The 18,165-nt window shown below is 52.4% G+C and overlaps 1 protein-coding gene across 2 annotated transcripts in view; it reads left to right on the top strand.

Annotated features, from left to right (window-relative positions):
- Positions 1 to 17,744, top strand: part of CTSH (cathepsin H) — a 21,552-nt gene extending 3,808 nt beyond the window's left edge. Inside the window, exons 2-13 of one of the 2 annotated variants that reach the window (XM_025390348.1) lie at positions 739 to 770; positions 2,097 to 2,235; positions 2,511 to 2,616; positions 3,859 to 3,929; positions 4,519 to 4,623; positions 7,072 to 7,158; positions 7,489 to 8,079; positions 10,022 to 10,103; positions 11,704 to 11,772; positions 14,082 to 14,188; positions 16,385 to 16,510; positions 17,304 to 17,744. In XM_025390348.1, the coding sequence (XP_025246133.1) occupies positions 7,922 to 8,079; positions 10,022 to 10,103; positions 11,704 to 11,772; positions 14,082 to 14,188; positions 16,385 to 16,510; positions 17,304 to 17,379 (618 nt within the window). In that variant the 5' untranslated portion in view covers positions 739 to 770; positions 2,097 to 2,235; positions 2,511 to 2,616; ... (2 more) ...; positions 7,072 to 7,158; positions 7,489 to 7,921 and the 3' untranslated portion in view covers positions 17,380 to 17,744. The remainder of the gene's footprint in view (positions 1 to 738; positions 771 to 2,096; positions 2,236 to 2,510; positions 2,617 to 3,858; positions 3,930 to 4,518; positions 4,624 to 7,071; positions 7,159 to 7,488; positions 8,080 to 10,021; positions 10,104 to 11,703; positions 11,773 to 14,081; positions 14,189 to 16,384; positions 16,511 to 17,303) is intronic. The other variant, XM_025390347.1, reaches the window with a different exon arrangement.
- The last annotated feature ends 421 nt before the right edge of the window (positions 17,745 to 18,165 follow it).

The following is an 18,165-nucleotide window of genomic DNA, read 5'->3' as shown; positions in this document are numbered from 1 at the left end:
TTTTTTTTTTTTTTTTTTTTTTGAGATGGAGTCTTGCTCTGTCACCCAGACTGGAGTGCAACGGCACTATCACAGCTCACTGCAAGCTCCGCCTCCCAGGTTCAAGCGATTCCCCTGCCTCAGCCTCCTGAGTAGCTGGGATTACAGGCACACACCACTATACCCAGCTAATTTTTGTATTTTTGTGGAGACGGAGTTTCACCATGTTGGCCAAGCTGGTCTTGAACTCCTGAACTCAAGTGATCCACCCACCTTGGCCTCCCAAAGTGTTGGGATTCCAGGCATGAGCCACCGCACCCAGCTGGATTAGATAGATTTTTAAATTAACTTCTTACTGAAATATAACATCATACAGAAAGGGGCACAATTCATTAAGTATGCATTTCCACACATTTTCGCCATCTATACACACTCAGGTAACCAGTGCTCAGATGAAGAAACAGGACATGAGCAGCACCCCAGAAGCGCTTTCTGTGCCCCCACCCAGTAGGCATAGCGACTCTCTGGACTTTTAACACCATTGATTAACAGTACATACTTTGTCACGTTAATTTGGGGTACAAAACCAGGAAGAGGCAGAGTTTCTTTTTGCATTCTGCATTATATCACACCATTTTTGATGTTTCAAATTTAGCCCAGTTTTCTAAAATGCAAATCAGTTCTAAAGTGCCCTACTTTACTATAGACTCAACAGTACTGTGATGTGCCCAGACCTAATTTTTTTTTTTCTTTTTACAGAGAAGTTTCACTTCAAGTCATGGATGTCTAAGGTCAGTGCCCAACTTCTTCTTTCTGAAGTTTTTCATTTCACAGTTTCCTGTTATCAAACCAAACTGTCCCAGATTTGAGACAATGAAGGAGGGAATTTCCAACTTTGCCTAATGGGGTCTTTCCAGACGTCGAATTGGCCAAACACTGGGAAAGATGCAGTTAAGTAAATTCCTTCCAAATAGTGGTCCCAAGTGATGAACTTGGCTGACAACCTTCCAAGCCCTGGGATTCGTTTCTGTATTTTGTATTCAAAGCATATTGTGGAGAATGTAAATTAGTACAACCATTATAAAAACAAACAAACAAAAAAAAAACAGTATGGGGGTTCCACCAAAAACTCAAAGCAAAACTACCATATGACCCAGCAAGCCTACTACTGAGTATATATCCAAAAGAAAGGAAAATAGTATAATGGGTAGATAACTGCACCCTCATGTTTATTGCAGAACTAGTCACAATAGCCAAGATACGGAATCAACCTAAGTGCCTATCAACGGGGAAAGCAAACATGGTATATATACACAATGGGATATTATTCAGCCGTAAAAATATGAGATTCTGTCATCTGCAGCAACATGGATGGAACTGGAGGCCAGTATGTTGAGTGAAATAAGCCAGGCATGGAAAGGCAAATATTGCATGTTCTCACTCATATGTGAGAGATAAAAAGGTGGATCTCATGAGGAAAGACAGTAGAATGGTGACTACCAGAGGCTAGGAAGGGTAGGGAAGCAGGGATGAAGATAAATTGATTCATGAATACAAAGAAATTTTTTTTTTTTTTGAGACAGAGTCTCACTTTGTCACCCAGGCTGGAGTGCAGTGATGCACTCACGGCTCACTGCAACCTCCACCTCCTGGGTTCAAGCGATTCTCATGCCTCAACCTCCTGAGTAGCTGCGATTACAGGTGCCTGCCACCACGCCCAACTAATTTTTGTATTTTTAGTAGAGATGGGGTTTCACCATGTTGGCCAGGTGGGTCTTGAACTCCCGACCTCAGGTGATCCACCCGCCTCAGCCTCCCAAAGTGCTGGGATTACAGGTGTGAGCCCCACCTGGCCCAAAAATAATTAGATAGAAGAAATGAAACCAAGTGTTTAGCAAATAAGTAGATTGGACTGTAGTAAGCAATAATTTATTGTGTATTTCCAAATAGCTATAAGAGAATAAGTTGAATGTTCCCAGCATAAAGAAATGTTTAAAGTAATGGATATCCCAGTTACCTTGATTTGATTATTACAGATGATATATCGAAATATTACATGTATCAAAAAAAGTACATCAGCTATATATCAATAAAAAATTCTACACATTTGTTTTTAGAAAACCAAAGCACACCGTGTACTGGGTTGCAAACTCAGTTGAGGAACACCAGTGCTTGTGCTTTTGAAAAATGGTGATTTTTGCCATAAACTTGACCCAGCACCAGCAGCGGCGTCCAGGAGTGCCCCGCATGTGGCGGGTCTGTCCACCAGTGCCTCTTGGACCGCAAGCTGACTTTCAAGCAGCTGCATGGTTTTCATTCTGGCCACAGGACCCTGAAGATGGGGTTGTTTTGTAACTTCCCAAATTTCTCAGCAGAGACTAAGGGCAGTACCCCGCCCATAAACACAGATTTGGCCTGTGAATGATAGCAGAAAGAAAACCTTCGTCTTTCCTCTTATGAAAACAAAAACGTCTCCCTCTGGGGAGCTGTATCCTGTTTTCATGACTTGCTGCTGGCGTGTTTTGTTTTAGCACCATAAGACATACAGCACGGAGGAGTACCACCACAGGATGCAGACGTTTGCCAGCAACTGGAGGAAGATAAATGCCCACAACAATGGGAACCACACATTTAAAAGTATGTGGACACCTTCCTTCCTGGAAAGAAGTCAGTCAGTGAACCAGCCCATGAAAGGGCCCACTGGGTGCTGGTGGGTGGAGGGAGCAGGAGCCCAGGCTCTGAAGTTGTGTTTGGCTGACTTCAGATTGTGGCTCCGCTGTTACTCTCTGTGTCATGTGGAATCGTAAATTTGGGACAAAGCCGGTACCCCTCTGGGTGGTTGTGAAGTTTACAAGAGACTGTAGAAGCCCCTGCCCCATTCCTGCCATCTGAGGGTCCAGCCTAGAAGCCAAGCTCTGTCTTTGGATTGTTGTCGGGGGTAGGGGTTGCTCATGGGCTCAGAGCAGCCCCTGGGAACATCTGCCTTCACTCCGGATTAACTTCACTAGAAACTCACACACACGTCCGGCATATTTGCTAAGGACTCTGAGAAATATTGGTAGTTGACTAAATTGGTAATAAAGGCATCAAGCATGAACTGGAAGGAAACTTGGGCTTGAAACTCATTTCTGCCCAGTCCTAGCCTGTGACCTTCAGGGATGCTAACATGGGCAGTAAAGAGGAAATGAGGCCAGGTGTGGTGGCCCACGCCTGTAATCCCTGAAGACGAGGTCAGGAATTCGAGACCAGCCTGGCCAACATGGCGAAACCCCATCTCTACTAAAAATACAAAAATTAGCCAGGCATGGTGGCAGGCGCCTGTAGTCCCAGCGACTAGGGAAGCTGAGGCAGGAGAATCGCTTGAACCTGGGAGGCGGAGCTTGTAGTGAGCCGAGATTGCGCCACTGCCTCCAGCCTGGGCAACAGAGCGAGACTCCGTCTCAAAAAAAGAGAAAAAAGAAAAAGCGGAAATGATCACGCATCCCTCCTGGGGCTGTGTAGAGACCAAATGAGGCAGCAGGTGGGAAGGCCGCTGGCACCAGTGGAGTGGCTCTTTACCTAGCCATCCATCAGATTCACGAGGGGAGTATCTAAAAACGTAAGTGCCCAGGCTCCACCCCAGACCAACTGCATTAGCATCTCTGGAGTGTGGCCCGGATATCTATACCATCGAAAAAGCTCCCCAGGTATTTTGGCAGCACTGTAAGGGCTGACCTTAGTATACTGAATTATATTAAATACAGAAACTTAAAGGAGATGAGTTGCAGTGGTTCTAAACAGGATACAGGTAAACAGGAGGTTTTATCATTTTTTCTTGTCTCTTCATTAATGATTCACTAGTCACCTGTTTTATTTTGGTTTTTTCCTTCCTCTTTGTAGTGGCACTGAACCAATTTTCAGACATGAGCTTTGCTGAAATAAAGCACAAGTATCTTTGGTCAGAGCCTCAGGTAGGTATAATCCATTGCAACCAAATCTGAATCCTTTTAGTGAAACCTTTGGAATAAATGTGGAGCCTGCTCTGCTTCTAGGCGGATTCAGTCCCATCCCCAGATGCAGCTGAGGGTGTCCCCAGATTCTCTGGGGGAACCAGAGTAGTCAGCTCTCAGCAGTCCAGGCCCATGGCCTTAGCAATGTGGACCCTTAACTTCAGGCTCCCAGATTAAAATATAGACGCTCAGTTAAAAATGAATTTCAGATCAACAACAAGTAATTCTTTAGCATAAGTATATTCTAAATATTGCACAGGATATACTTACACTACAAAGTTATTTGTTGTTTACCTGAAATTCAAATTTAACTAGGTGGGCTGTATTTTTATTTGCTACATCTGTCTACACTATCCTAACGCTCTGGACTCTCAAGGGGACATGTCATTTAGCATCTGGGACCAGTAGACAGGAGAGGGAAGGTTCTGACAGCTGCAGTCTTTCTCATTCTCTCTTGGTGATTCCATTTTTATACATTTCTTCTTCTTCTTGTCAGAAAGGTTTTTGGTTTTGTTTATTTTCCTGAAAATAATGTGTTTGGTTGTTCCAGAATTGCTCAGCCACCAAAAGTAACTACCTTCGAGGTACTGGTCCCTACCCACCTTCCATGGACTGGCGGAAAAAAGGAAATTTTGTTTCACCTGTGAAAAATCAGGTATGCTTGGCAATCTCCATCCTCTCCCTGCAAAACAGCCACACTCCCAGACAATACACTAGGAAGAACAACTCAAAAGGTCCACAAAACCACCTTAAGCACATCCCTGCCTCTGTTTCCTCTCAGCATCTCTCCAGCCCTCTTCCTTTGAGGGGCCAGGGAGGTCAGCACTTCTCTAGGCTGCTCTGGAGGATGCAAAAGTTCCTCTTTATTGGGCTAAAGTTCACTGCCTTCCTTCGCCACGCCCCACATTTTCCCATTGGTGCCAGGTCTCTCCTATAGAGCCATCTGAAACACCATGTTCCCTGTGCCCATCTGGACACCAGAACCCCATGCATCTCCTCTTCCCCACTCCTTCCTCTCCGAGCCACCAGGGTCCAGCCCCTGCCCTGGCTGGCCGCATCCCTCTGGTTAGTCCATGTGTCATGCATCAGCAAGCTTCTCATGGCAGGGGCTGGCCTCCATGGCCCTCGTTGTGGGGCACAGAGGGCTTGGCAAGGTGAGAGGCCCTGCCTTCCTCCATGGGGGAGCAGTGGGGGGGTCTCAACACAGGCCCTGTCCCAGAGAGTCTGGACCCTGCCCCTGCTGTTCTTCCGGCCTGCTGTGGCCCCTCCCCTAGCAGTGAACCTGCTGTGGCCTTCTTCAGAAAGACGCTGACCACTGGTCTCTAGGAAATATGAAGTGAAGGTTTCCTTCCTGGAAACTCCTGGCTTTCCATCAAAATTCTCCATAAGAAATGTTTTTTCACTTTCCAAAAAGCCATGCAGCACAGCTTTAAATCCTCCCGGGCTCTCAGTGTTCATGGAGCCTGCCAAGTGTTGGATGTTTAACTAGCACCCAGGAGCCAAAACAAACCTCTCCTTGCTGCAGGGAGTGGAGTAGAAGCCTACCTTTGCCCCTGTGACCTTTTTAGACCCTCTGAGAACCACATGACAATTCAGGGCAACACGTAGTAAGTGTGGAAACCTAAACCTGCTCACCACTTGGACAGGTAGGAAAGGGAGGCCCACCAAGAATTTTCCAAGTCCTCCTGTTAACTGATCCCGGGCTATCAGGCAGAACGCGGCCAGCTGGGCTAAGGGAGCAGAATGAGGTGCTTCCTGTCATAGATGTGTGCTGTCTCTTACTGTGGCCGCTGTGTGGGGATAGAGATGGACAGCAGCCCCAGCGTCCATCAGCTCAGCACCCCCTTTGAGAATTTCTCGCTTTACAAGGGGGGAGCCTGAGAGGGAGGGTGGTTTGCCTGAGGTCCAAGGTAAGTAAGTGACTCAAAACCAGGCCCCTGCCCCAAGTCTAGCACCCAAGACTCAGCCCAGCTCCGCCTCCTTCAGCAGTGAGCATAGTCTCCCCTGAAGTGGCCACGCCTGCCTCATTGACCGTCTCAGGGACTCTCTCACCAGGCCGTCCCTCCCTCCCCCAGCTGAGAGAGATATGTAAAGGGAAGAGATTGGGGGAGGCCAGTGTGAACCTGGGATGATGACATGGAAGGCAGGAAGGGGACTTAGAGACATTTCAGAAGCCGAAGACAAAAGACTGAACCAGTGAGGCAAAGGAACAGGGATGAGCCCGAGAGAAATCCTTACGGCAGCCACCAGCATTGTGCCCATGGGGTCGACTGCCTGACCAGCAGGATCTGACCTAACCCTGCTAGTGCCCTGCAAGCAGGAACCCTCGCCATTCCCACTTTACAAGCAATGAAGCCAACGCTTCGAGAGGGGAAGTGACTTGCCCAGGTCACCCACCTGGTGTGTGGCAGAGCTGGGATGTGAACCAGGCAGGCAGGCTGCAGCCTCCCACACCTAACCCTCATGTTATTCTGGAGGTGTTGTGAATAAGGGGGCCAGGCAGCGGCAATGAACTGTCAGAAGGTGGGGAGATGGGTGGATAGGGCGGGTCCCCCAGAGTCTGGGGTGTCAGGGGTGTCTGGGTGGGGTTGGCTGGCAGTTAGTTGGATGTCTGAGCCTGAGTAGAGGTCAGCACTGGGCTAGGGTTTGGGGAGCTGTTAGTTTAACAGGACTGTGGGCAGAATGAGACTGGAGGTGGAAAGGTGAGAGAAGGTTCTAAAAACAGAACTTTGGGGCATCCTTCTGTGGGGGACCAGTGGCGAAAAGAGGAGCCAGCTGAAGATTGAGAAGGAAGAGAGCCAGAAGACTGTAGAATGGGGTGGGGGACTCCAGGCCCTGGCAGGATGGTGGAGATTGGCCACCAAGAGGTGGGGATTGGGAGTCCACACGTGCTGGTCAGAGGCCACCTGCTGCTCCTCTCCTTTGCAAGCCTCTCAGGACTTGTGAGGCTCAGAATGAATGGATCTAGAATAGGGCATTGTAAACTGTCAAGGCACTTGAGGACTCGGGAGCTCTGGCAGGATCAGCAGAGGAAAGCAGAAGGCAGGGCTGTCTCACGGTGTCCCCATCACTGATGTCCTCTGCCCTCCCCTGGCCTTTCCAGGGTGCCTGCGGCAGTTGCTGGACTTTCTCCACCACCGGGGCCCTGGAGTCTGCGATTGCCATCGCAACCGGGAAGATGCTGTCCTTGGTAAGAAATTAGCCACAGGCCACCCCCTGCAGAAGACACCCCAGCCTGATGTGGGCCAGGCCTGAGCCTTTGGTCTCCCTGGAGCACTGGCTAAGGGTGCTGTTTCTGGTGGACCCAGATGCCCCAGCCTTGTGGACATCTAGCATGAGAATCTTAACTGATGCTTTTCGTGGGAAGGATCTGAGTTTATTAAGGAACTGGCCCAAGGGCTCATTCCCAGGTGGATCTGGGTGGTCCTTAGCTTGACAGCCTGGAGCCTTCCCCGTGGAGGGGTTCAGAAAGGCGGAGCCTGCCTAGTGGGTAGCCAGCTAGGAGCTACGCCCTTCCCAGCAGCCTCAGTTGTCTTCATGAGGGAAGAGCTGGGACCTATGCATCCATCCCCTCGCCCACAAGAGAGGGATGATGCCCCTGCAGGAACTGTCCTAGCCCCTGCCTCTGTGTGGGAAGGAGGGAGTGTGCACAGCAGGCCTGGTGAGGCCATGAGGGCCCTAGGTTGAAGACAGATGGGGGTTGGGTTTCTGGCTAGGCCTGTTTCCCCCATCCTATACACCGCTGTGGGACCCCATGCTCTGCATCGTATGGGCACACCTACAGGGCAAGGGCTTGGACCCAGCAGCCCTCGCCCCCTCTCACCTTCCCTGGCTGCCCCTGCTTACTGAGTCCCTCCTGACATATGCCAGCTGCTGAGCTGGCACTGCAGGACATACAGCAACTGTTCCTGCCCTTGGGGAGTTTATAATTTGATCACCTGGACACAGCACTGATGGGGCCCCAGATGTGGCTCAGCCAGGGAGGCTCAGCGCCTCGTGCCAAACCTTTGATGGCTTCTCAGCTCGCAGCTTACTGGGTTGTGTCCTTCTTCCAGGCTGAACAGCAGCTGGTGGACTGCGCCCAGGACTTCAACAATCACGGCTGCCAAGGGTATGTCCCTGACCAGGAGGGGCCCAAAACCTCCTCATTTCCCACTGACCGCTTCAACAGGATCCAGTGTGTGCTGGCTGTGCCACAGATATAATCCCACCACTGCCCTGGGTGATGGCTAAATGGTCTCTGTCATACAAGGGCGGTCACCTCACATGGCCATGTCTCATAGCCAGGACAGGGCAGAGCTGGAATCTGAGCCCAGGCCTCTGTCCTCTCTCCACTGTATCACCTGGCTCTCCACAGCACGGTTGACCCCACCCGCCACCAAGGCCTCTGGGAGTGTGGCTAAAAGAATTTAATAGAGTGAGCAACACACCATTACACATCATCCTCCAAACCCGAGATCCACACACAGATATAGGGTTGGCCTTTAGATGAACTTGCTAAAGTCCCAGCCTCCCAAGCTCGTTGCACCCTGTGAGGATGAGGTGGCCATGCATAAGGGCTGTACCTTGCCTGGACCTGCTTTCCTGGCCCACTCTAAAGCAGGTTGCCAGGAATTTGCTGACATTTCTACAGTGACTGTAGCCCTCCCTTCATGCAGTGCTCTGAGACATTTCGGTGGTCTTTGCTCACCTGGCACATGGTGTGCATAAAGCCAGGCCCTTGGGGTGCCCTACCTCAGCTCCCCTCCACCTCCCTGCGGCACATCCCTCTCCCAGGCCCCAGCCCCTCTGAGCTGGCTCTTCCTCCTGCAGGGGGCCGTGCTGCAGCCGAGTCCTGGGGACCCAGGGGTGAAGTCACAGCCTGCTCTCAGATCCACCATCCTGCTCAGTGTCCCCTCACTTCTGGTCTGTTTCCGTTCCACAGCTTAGAAATCCGACCCATAACAAGAGTCTGACATTTGGGCACTCTGGGGTCCCACTGTTTTTATTTTTATTTCATTTTTTATTTATTATTTTTTTTTTTTGAGACAGAGTCTCGCTTTTGTCGCCCAGGCTGGAGTGCAGTGACGCAGTCTCGGCTCGCTGCAACCTCCGCTGCCTGTGTTCAAGCGATTCTCTTGCCTCAGCCTCCTGGCGGTGGTCCACGGCATTACAGGTGTGTACCACCACACCTAGCTAATTTTTGTATTTTTAGTAGAGACGGGGTTTCACCATGTTAGCCAGGCTAGTCTCGTACCCCTGACTTCAGGTGATCTGCCTGCCTTGGCCTCCCAAAGTACTGGAATTACAGGCGTGAGCCACCACATCCAGCCTGTTTTTCAAAGGAGTCTGTTTGCTTTGGTTCGGGATGATACTTCCTTTTCTCATTCATACAACAAATATCACAGAGCACCCACTGTGTGTAGGCCCTGGGGATACAGCGCTCAGCAGAACTGGAGGAGCAGGCATTCTGACAGGCTCAGACAGACCACGGTCAAGGCTAGACTAGGTCAGGTGGTGCGGAATGCTATGGAGAGAAACAGAAGGGATGGGGATTGCTGGGCAGCTGCTGAGTTTTTGTTTATTCTGGGAGGCCATGTGATGTAGAAAAAGACCCACTTCTGAACCACTTCCCAGCTTTAGCTGCGTGGCCCTGGCCAGGTTATTCAGCCTCTTTGCCTCAGCAAATTACAGCATCTACCACACAGGGTCGACACGAGGGGTCAGGGAGTCGTGCCTGGGAAGCACCTGCTCAGGGGCACGGCCGTGCTGATGACTGCTCTGGGCTGATGCTGTTGACCGTGGTGTGGGGCTGTGCGCTCCTGACAGGGCGGCTGGCCTTGAGGGGTCTTTGTCCCACTGAGGCATGTTTGGACTGGTCCTTGGACTCCGGTGGCCTCACCTGAGTTTGCTGAGTCTTATCTCAAGGCCTCTCAGAGACCTCCTCTGCCACTGGGACACGCCCAACCAAGTCCCCAGCCTGCCAGGCCAGACATCTTGCTGCGCCAGCCCCCGAGGGTCCCGCCTCTATCAGGACGGCCCCAGGTGGGCTCACCTGTGTGTACTTCTTACAGGGGTCTCCCCAGCCAGGCTTTCGAGTACATCCTGTACAACAAGGGGATCATGGGTGAAGACACCTACCCCTACCAGGGCAAGGTAACTCCAGCAGCCTCCGCTCTGTCTCCTTGGTGTACAGCACGCCTAGTTTCACCCCCTCCCCAGCCTGGAAGACATCCCTTCTCCCCCCACCTCCCTCCCACTGGAATTCTCACAATCATCTGTGCTCTCCAAATTCTTCCTTCCCCTCCTCCACCCACCTGAGCCCACTGCTCTCACTAGTCCAGGGGCCTCTTATTCTCACCCCATACCCACTCTGCAGTACCATATCTCTCCTTCCTGAGCCAGCCTTCTCAGGACCCCTCCTTCCCCCCACCTGCCCCATCTTCCGGGCTCCTCTCCCTCCTGCCACGAGCGCCATCCTCTCGCCTCTAGCCTCTGTCCATGCAGTCGGCCTCTTGTGCCAAGGACCCTTTGGGGGCCCACCCCCAGCCCCACGCTCTCAAGGCTGCTGGTTCTCCCCACCATCACCTCCACCCAGCCTGGCCACAGCCAAGTGACTTGTCTTTCCCCGAGACCTGTTGCTCCTCCTGTATTTCCCCTCGCGGTGACGAGCAGCACTGGCCTTCCTCAGAATTTCCTGGGTGTCCATAGTCCTGTCAGGCCGGTCCCCCTCCCTACCCTGCCCTGCCGCCAGCCTGCTGACCACCACAGACCTCACAGAACTCCCTTTGCCCATCTGTGTCACTGACCGCTCAGACTGGGGCTTCCATCCAGACCCCTGAGGGTGGCCTCCCCCAGGCCTCTCAGACCCAGCTCAGACCCCACGCCTGCCTGAATCAGAAAGCTGCAGAGGCTCCATGAGGCCTTCAGGAGAAAGCCCAGACTCCAGCTCAGTCTCCCTGTCCCTGTCTCTTTTACTCTCCCTTCTTTTTTTTTTTTTTTTTTTTTTTTTTTTTTTTGAGATGGAGTCTTGCTTTGTTGCCCAGGCTGGAGTGCAGTGGCGCAATCTCAGCTCACTGCAACCTCCACCTCCCGAGTTCAAGCAATTATCTGCCTCAGCCTCCTGAGTAGCTGGGATTATAGGCACCCGTCCCCATGCCCAGCTAGTTTTTTGTATTTTTAGTAGAGACAGGGTTTCACTATCTTGGCCAGACTGGTATTGAACTCCTGGCCTCATGATCTACCCGCCTCGGCCTCCCAAAGTGCTGCGATTACAGGCGTGAGCCACTGCAACTGGCCGACTCTCCCTTCTTAACCTCACGCCCACGCCCAGCCCCATGCTGGTTCCTAAATGCCAGGTCCTGCCCTCCCTCCAGTCCTGTCGGTTGTCCTGCTGCCTTCTCCTGCCTTGAAAGGGCTGTGCTTCCCTCCTTGTGACTTTACCTCTGCACCTGCCTCTTGGGGCTGAGACTGTCCCCACTCCCCTGCCACATAGGCTCTGACTCGGCCTCCACTTCTCAGCGAGTTTCCTCAGGCCGGGTCAGGCCCCTCCCCAGGCTCCCACCACACACCATGTGTGCCCACCTCTGCCAAAGCCAGGACGGGACCATCTGCTACCAGACCCTAAGCTCCTTGAAGACAAGGATGCCAGGCCCTGGCACATCTTGTTTTGTTTAGTAAATGTTATTGAACTGCATGGGGAGGCTGAGACTTCAGGTCCCTAACCTGTATTTCATGCCCTTTGCATCCTCAACAGGATGGTGATTGCAAGTTCCAGCCTGGAAAGGCCATCGGCTTTGTCAAGGATGTAGCCAACATCACAATCGTGAGTGCCGATCCCCCCTGGGATGGGGAATGTGTCCTGATGAGGAGACCTTTCTCACGCTGTCCGATAGCCAATGGGCCCAGCAGGGCAGCCTTTCTGGCAGCACATCCCTTTGATGAGTTCAGATTATCATTGGGTCTCAGTTGCTGTGACAGTGGCGAGGTGGGAGATGGGAGGGAAAGTGCGAACTGGCAGGCAGGCTCTTTGGTTCTGAACTCCAGATCCACCCATGCCTTCATTCTTATGGTTCTCTTTTCTTGCCTGTAAAATGCAAGCAATTGTCCACATCCCACAGAAGCGGGTATGGGCATGTGCTTGACACAGCGTGTGTGAGACTGAGGAGGGTGACTGTGTGTCACTCAGGATGAGCCAGGTTCTGTTGTAATAACAACTGTGCCCAATCTGCATGGCTGACAACAGTCAAAGGGTGTGCGGCACCCCTGCGCCCATGCACAGCTTAGGGAGGGTGGTGTGTGCTCGGTGTCATTGGCCTCATGCCAGGACTAGAGGGAAAGAGGGTGGTAAATGATGCCCTAGCTCTAAAGCCAAAGCAAGTCGCCCAGTCACAGTTGACCTCAAGTGAATAGGGAAGTGTGGTCTTACCCTGCTTCTCCCAGAGAGAACTGGAACGTGAGTGAATGCCCTCATGACTCCAGTGTGCATGCGTACAAGTGTGGGAGGGTATGTGTGAGGAGTGGAGGAATATCCCTCAGGTTGTGTGTGTGCCCACCAATATATGTACAGTTCACAAACGTGATGTCTGTGCAATGACAGCAGCTGCCATTTAGTTGAAGCATATGCCAAGCTCTCAGCAGTAACATCCTTAACTTGATGGAGTACTTCTAGGCGATGTACCAACCCTCCACACACACTATCCCCTCTAGACCCGAACTGGCCCTAGGAGATGAGTATCCTTATTACCTCATGTGACAGATGAGGAAATGAGCTCCAAGTGGTTAAGTAACATGCCCAAGGCCACAGAGCTAGGAAATGGATGCTGGATTTGAACTAAGAGTATGTCATTCCAGAACCAGGGCTCATTGCCTTGACAGCGTACAGTCCACACCCTGTACTCAGGATATCACCCTCTTCAGAATGTTGCTGCTGTCACTCAAGCTGGCTGCTCTGGGCCGTGATATCCCACAGACAGGTGAATTGGGGCCTCAAAGGTATCCTGTGCGTGGTCCCCAGAAGAGCCTCATTGGTGACACCTGCAGGGCCCTGACGACCAGGCCAGAACTGGCATTCAGCCCTCTTGGGCAGGCCCATGGGGTGGAAATGGTGCCACCCACAGAAGTCATCACCCCTGTGCTGGGCCGGCCTCTGTGCCCTCCATGTCTCAGATATGCCCCGACTTGTCGAGCTCACAGGGCCTCGTCCACATACCAGGAAGGAAGGCACTCCCTCGCCAGGCAGCTGTTTGCTTTTCACCGCTGGGTCTCTGTCCACCCCTCCAGGGAGGCAGGACGGAGGGAGGCTGGGCGCCCCGTCCCTCCTGCACTTGCTTCCCTTCAGCAGGGCCCTGGCGTCAGCGCAGGTAACTTTCACCCCCATTTCAACTCCCAGAGGTCTCTTCGTTAGCGCACTTGAACCCAGCCACCCCCAACCCAGAAGCTCCAAAAAGTGCTGATGCCTGGGCCCCACCCTGCAGATACTGCTGTAGTTGGTCTGGGGCACAGCCTGGACTTGGGGTGTTTTTAAAGTTCCACATGAGGTTCTACCTGCTGCTGTCACCTGGTCTCTGCAGCTCTGTTCCAAAGCTGCAGCCTCCAGGAAGCCACCCTGACTTCCCCCACCTGCCTTCCACCTTGGAGGGGACAGATTCTACTCAGAAGGCACACAGCCCTCAGCTGGGTCATCTCTTGTTTCCACCGCCATCTGGGACCTACCCGTCCATGGTGTATAATCCCTGTGTTCTAGCAGCAAATCTTTGTGGACTGGGTTTATGGGTATAGGGCGTCCTGGGGTAGTGGGACATCATACCCATCTCTGCAGCCCTGAGAGCTGCTGGCCCAGGAGAGGACCTCAGGGAATGGGTGTGAATGACTGAATGAGTGGGTCCACGCTGTCCCCCGAGGTCCCTATCCCAGAGGGTGCAGGGTTTCCTAGGAGCAGAGTTGGGGAGAGGAATGAGAGATGGCCAGACAGACTCAGCCAGAGATGGGAAGGGAGAGAGGCCACAGGGGAGCTAGTTCTGGCCATGATGCTGCTCTGGGCCTCTAGCCCCTAGCTTGAGGCAAAAGGCTGTACTGTGAAAGGAGTGGGGAGGTGACAGGCCGTGTGTGTCTGTCTCGGTCCTGTTTCTACAGTATGATGAGGAAGCGATGGTAGAGGCTGTGGCCCTCTACAACCCTGTGAGCTTTGCCTTCGAGGTGACTCAGGACTTCATGATGTATAAAACGGGCATCTACTCCAGGTGAGTCGGGGTCCCAGGAACCAGGAGGGACAGTGGGGAGGGCCTTGGTGGGCCTCCTCACACCCCACTCATGGGACTTGGGCTCACAGCCCAGACTCCTTCCTCTGTGTCAGACCCTTCATGACACCTGCCAGGTGCTGGGCGTTTTACACATCCCTCAGGTAATCCTCACACAGCCCCAAGGGCTAGGAGCCATGGCCTCTTCTCACAGCAAAGGAGACAAGGTCAGAAAGGATACAGCAGACACAGGCCACCTGGCTAGTGAGAGCTAGGGCCAAAATGTGAGAGCTCTGTGTTCCTTAACAGAAGAGCTGCCTCCAGTTTGAAAAACCCATGTTCAGGCCAGGCGTGGTGGCTCACGCCTGTACTCCCAGCACTTTGGGAGGCCAAGGTGGGCGGATCACTTGAGGCCAGGAGTTAGAGACCAGCCTAGCCAACATGGCGAAACCCCGTCTCTACTACAAATACGAAAATGAAAAAAGAGCCAGGCATGGTGGTGCACACCTGTAATCCCAGCTACTCGGGAGGCTGAAACACAAGAATTGCTTGAACCCGGCAGGTAGAGGTAGCACTGAGCCAAGATTGTGCCACTGCACTCCAACCTTGGTGACAGAGCGAAGTTCTGTCTCAGATAAAGAAAACCCATGTTTAAAAATTCAAAGACATAAAATAGGGAGGAGAGAGTAGCTGCCCTCACACACCAGGATCCTGCACTGGAGGAGTCACCCAGGTTTCTTCAGAAAAACCAAGCTTTAGCCTCTTTACTACGGGGTTTCTCTCACCAGCACCTCTTCGCCTACCTGGTTTGCAGCCTCATTTCCCTCCCTTCATCAGCTGCTGCCCTTTAACGTCACTCACGTCTGTGCTCTCCTGTCTCTCCCTGAGGCTCTGCCCCGGCCCTCATTGTCCTTGGACCCCCTAACCCCCCACACACTGTTCCAGCCTCCACTGGGAGCTCTCTGCCTTCTGAAACACTCCTCTTGACACACCAACCTGTGAATACACCAGTGTCCCTGCTTTCCCAGGGTCCTACCCTCGGGGGGACCCTCATGATCTGGTCCTCCCTCTTTTTCTACACTCATCTGCCATCAAACCCCTGTCTCCTCTGTTCCACCCTGCAGCCCCCACCCCAGCCACACAGAAGGGTTCATAGTTCCATGGGCATTCCCTGCCTCCTCAGGGAGCCTTCCCTGACCCACCCTGCCCACCCCCGCCCCGGTGGGTTGGATCCCCCTCCTGCGGGCTCTGTCACCCTCCCACTGTCACAGCCCTCAGGCCTCTGTAGAGAAGCAGCTTCTTTGCCAACCTGCTCCCTGCCAAACAGGGCTTCCAAGGGACAGTTATGCATGCTGCCTGGATCCCCGCACCTGGCCCCGGGCCTGGCGCGAGCCCATGGCCCACTTGCACATCAGCTGAATTCACACCTGACCACTGCAGTTTGTTCTCTTGAATTTCTTGGAATTTCCTTATGGAAGCTAGTTCACTTTTGTAAACAGAAGAAGTTGTATTTTTGCCATAGGTGTAAAGTAATATTTAATAAATGCAGTGGCAACGAGGCAAAGCCGTGTTAAATTCTGCCAGACGCTGTTGCCTGGAGAAGGTGCAGTGGGAAGGCGGCTCTCTCCTTGCTAGGAAAGAGGGAGTAGAAAGTGTCAGGGGTGAGACATGGGCCAGCACCATATGGTGAGTCTCCCAACAGGAGCAGAAGAACCAAAAGAACTGAAAGGGCCGGGTGTGGTGGCTCACACCTGTAATCCCAGCACTTTGGGAGGCCTTGGTGGGTGGATCACCCAAGGTCAGGAGCTCGAGACCAACCTAGTCAACATGATGAAACCCCGTCTCTACCCAAAATACAAAAATTAGCCAGGTGTGGTGGCGCACACCTGTAATCCCAGCTACTCAGGAGTCTGAGGCAGGAGAATTGTTTGAACCCTGGAGGTAGAGGTTGCAGTGAGCAGAGATAGCACCATGGCACTCCAGCCTGGGCAACAGAGTGAGACTCCAGCTCAAAAATAAAAAGAACTGAAAGGAGTTCTCTCGCGGTGACTGAATGTGATTAAATCACCACCTTACATGCCTCCCTGGTCCCCTGTGGGGAACATTGGTCTAAAGCACTCAAAGAGGCATTGTTAGATGGGACTGTCATTGCTTTTATCCTTCCCATATGATCACCTCTTTTTAAATTTTGTTTTCCAGTACTTCCTGCCATAAAACTCCAGATAAAGTAAACCATGCAGTACTGGCTGTTGGGTATGGAGAAGAAAATGGGATCCCTTATTGGATCGTGAAAAACTCTTGGGGTCCCCAGTGGGGAATGAACGGGTAAGCAGCTCCCAGGTCCCACTGCTGGGAGGGGGCTGTTGCTCAGGCCTGGAGGCCCTGGGGACATCGCTTCCACCTCAGAGTTACGGCTTCCGCAAATGAGCTGGGCAGCCAAGCCCTAGCCCAGGCCGGGGGAAAGGGAGCATGAGAACGTAGCCTCCACATCTCCAAGCCCCCATTTGCAGCCCTCACAGGGCCCCAGGTCTTCAGGATGCTGCAGGGAGAGCAGGAGGCCAGCTGGCTCAGAAGGACTGCTAGGAAAACAGCTCAGAACTCGGAACTCTGCTGGCACGAAATCAGTGTCTGGGAGGGTCCGTCTCTGAGAAATCAAGGCAACAAATGTACCCCTGATCACTGACAGCCCCTCCTTTGGCGAGAAAAGGCTGGCATGGGGCAGCCTGGGTGTACATGCTGCTATGCCTTTGTTCTGTCCTCCTCCCAGACTCTATGTCTTCGTCTGAAAAGGAGAGCTTTCGTGTTTGTTCCCTCAGGGCCCTGTTGATTAAATAGCTGTGTGAGGGCCTGGCCAGGGCTACGAGGGGGCCCTCGGTAAATTTTCGGGAGAAGTGGGATATGGAATGTTCATTTGGCAGTCAAGGAGAAGGAAGAATGAATTCTTTATAAAGTCAGGTCAGTGATTTGCTGGTGATCAAATAAGCTGAATGCTACTGTTTTATGAATAAATTCAGAGGGTCTCATCCCTAAAGTCAGCTCTTGGTGAGCAGCAAAACATTCTAGAAAGGCCTGCGGTCAGGAGACCGCCGGCTGGGCCTCAGCTCCTCTCTTTGCCCAGGTACTTCCTCATCGAGCGCGGAAAGAACATGTGTGGCCTGGCTGCCTGCGCCTCCTACCCCATCCCTCTGGTGTGAGCCATGGCTGCCGCAGTGCAGACTGGCGGAGAAGGAGAGAAACGAGCAGCCTGGGCCTGGGTGGAAATCCTGCCCTGGAGGAAGTTGTGGGGAGATCCACTGGGACCCCCAGCGTTCTGCCCTCACCTCTGTGCCCAGCCTAGGAACCTACAGAGAAGGAGGAGTTCCACCACGAGCTCACCTACGTCTGTGACGCAAAGATCACCAGCCATGTGCCTTAGTGTCCTTCTTAACAGACTCAAACCACGTGGACCACGAACATTCTTTCTGTCCAGAAGGGCTACTTTCCACACATAGAGCTCCAGGGACTCTCTTTTCTGTATTCGTTGTTCAATAAACATTGAGTGAGCACCTCCCTGGATGGAGCATGCTGGTCATCAGTTGCCCATCTCTACTGAAAATACAAAAATTAGCCAGGCGTGGTGGTGTGTGCCTGTAGTCCCAGCTACTCAAGAGACCGAGGCAGGAGAATTGTTTGAACCCGGGATTGGGAGGTTGCAGTGAGCTGAGATGGCGCCACAGAACTCCAGCCTAGGTGACAGCGAGACTCTGTCTCAAAAGAATAAAATAAAAAATAAAAGGGGCAGCCAGGCGCAGTGGCTCATGCCTGTAATCCTAGCACTTTGGGAGGCCAAGGTGGGTGGATCACAAGGTCAAGAGATCGAGACCATCCTGGCCAACATGGTGAAACCCTATATATACTAAAAATACAAAAAATTACCTTAGCATGGTGGCACACGCCTGTAGTCCCAGCTACTTGGGAGGCTGAGGCAGGAAAATCGCTTG

This window comes from Theropithecus gelada, chromosome 7a (genome assembly GCF_003255815.1).
Source record: "Theropithecus gelada isolate Dixy chromosome 7a, Tgel_1.0, whole genome shotgun sequence".
Taxonomy (NCBI): domain Eukaryota; kingdom Metazoa; phylum Chordata; class Mammalia; order Primates; family Cercopithecidae; genus Theropithecus; species Theropithecus gelada.
This window is presented reverse-complemented; position numbering and strand designations above follow the sequence as displayed.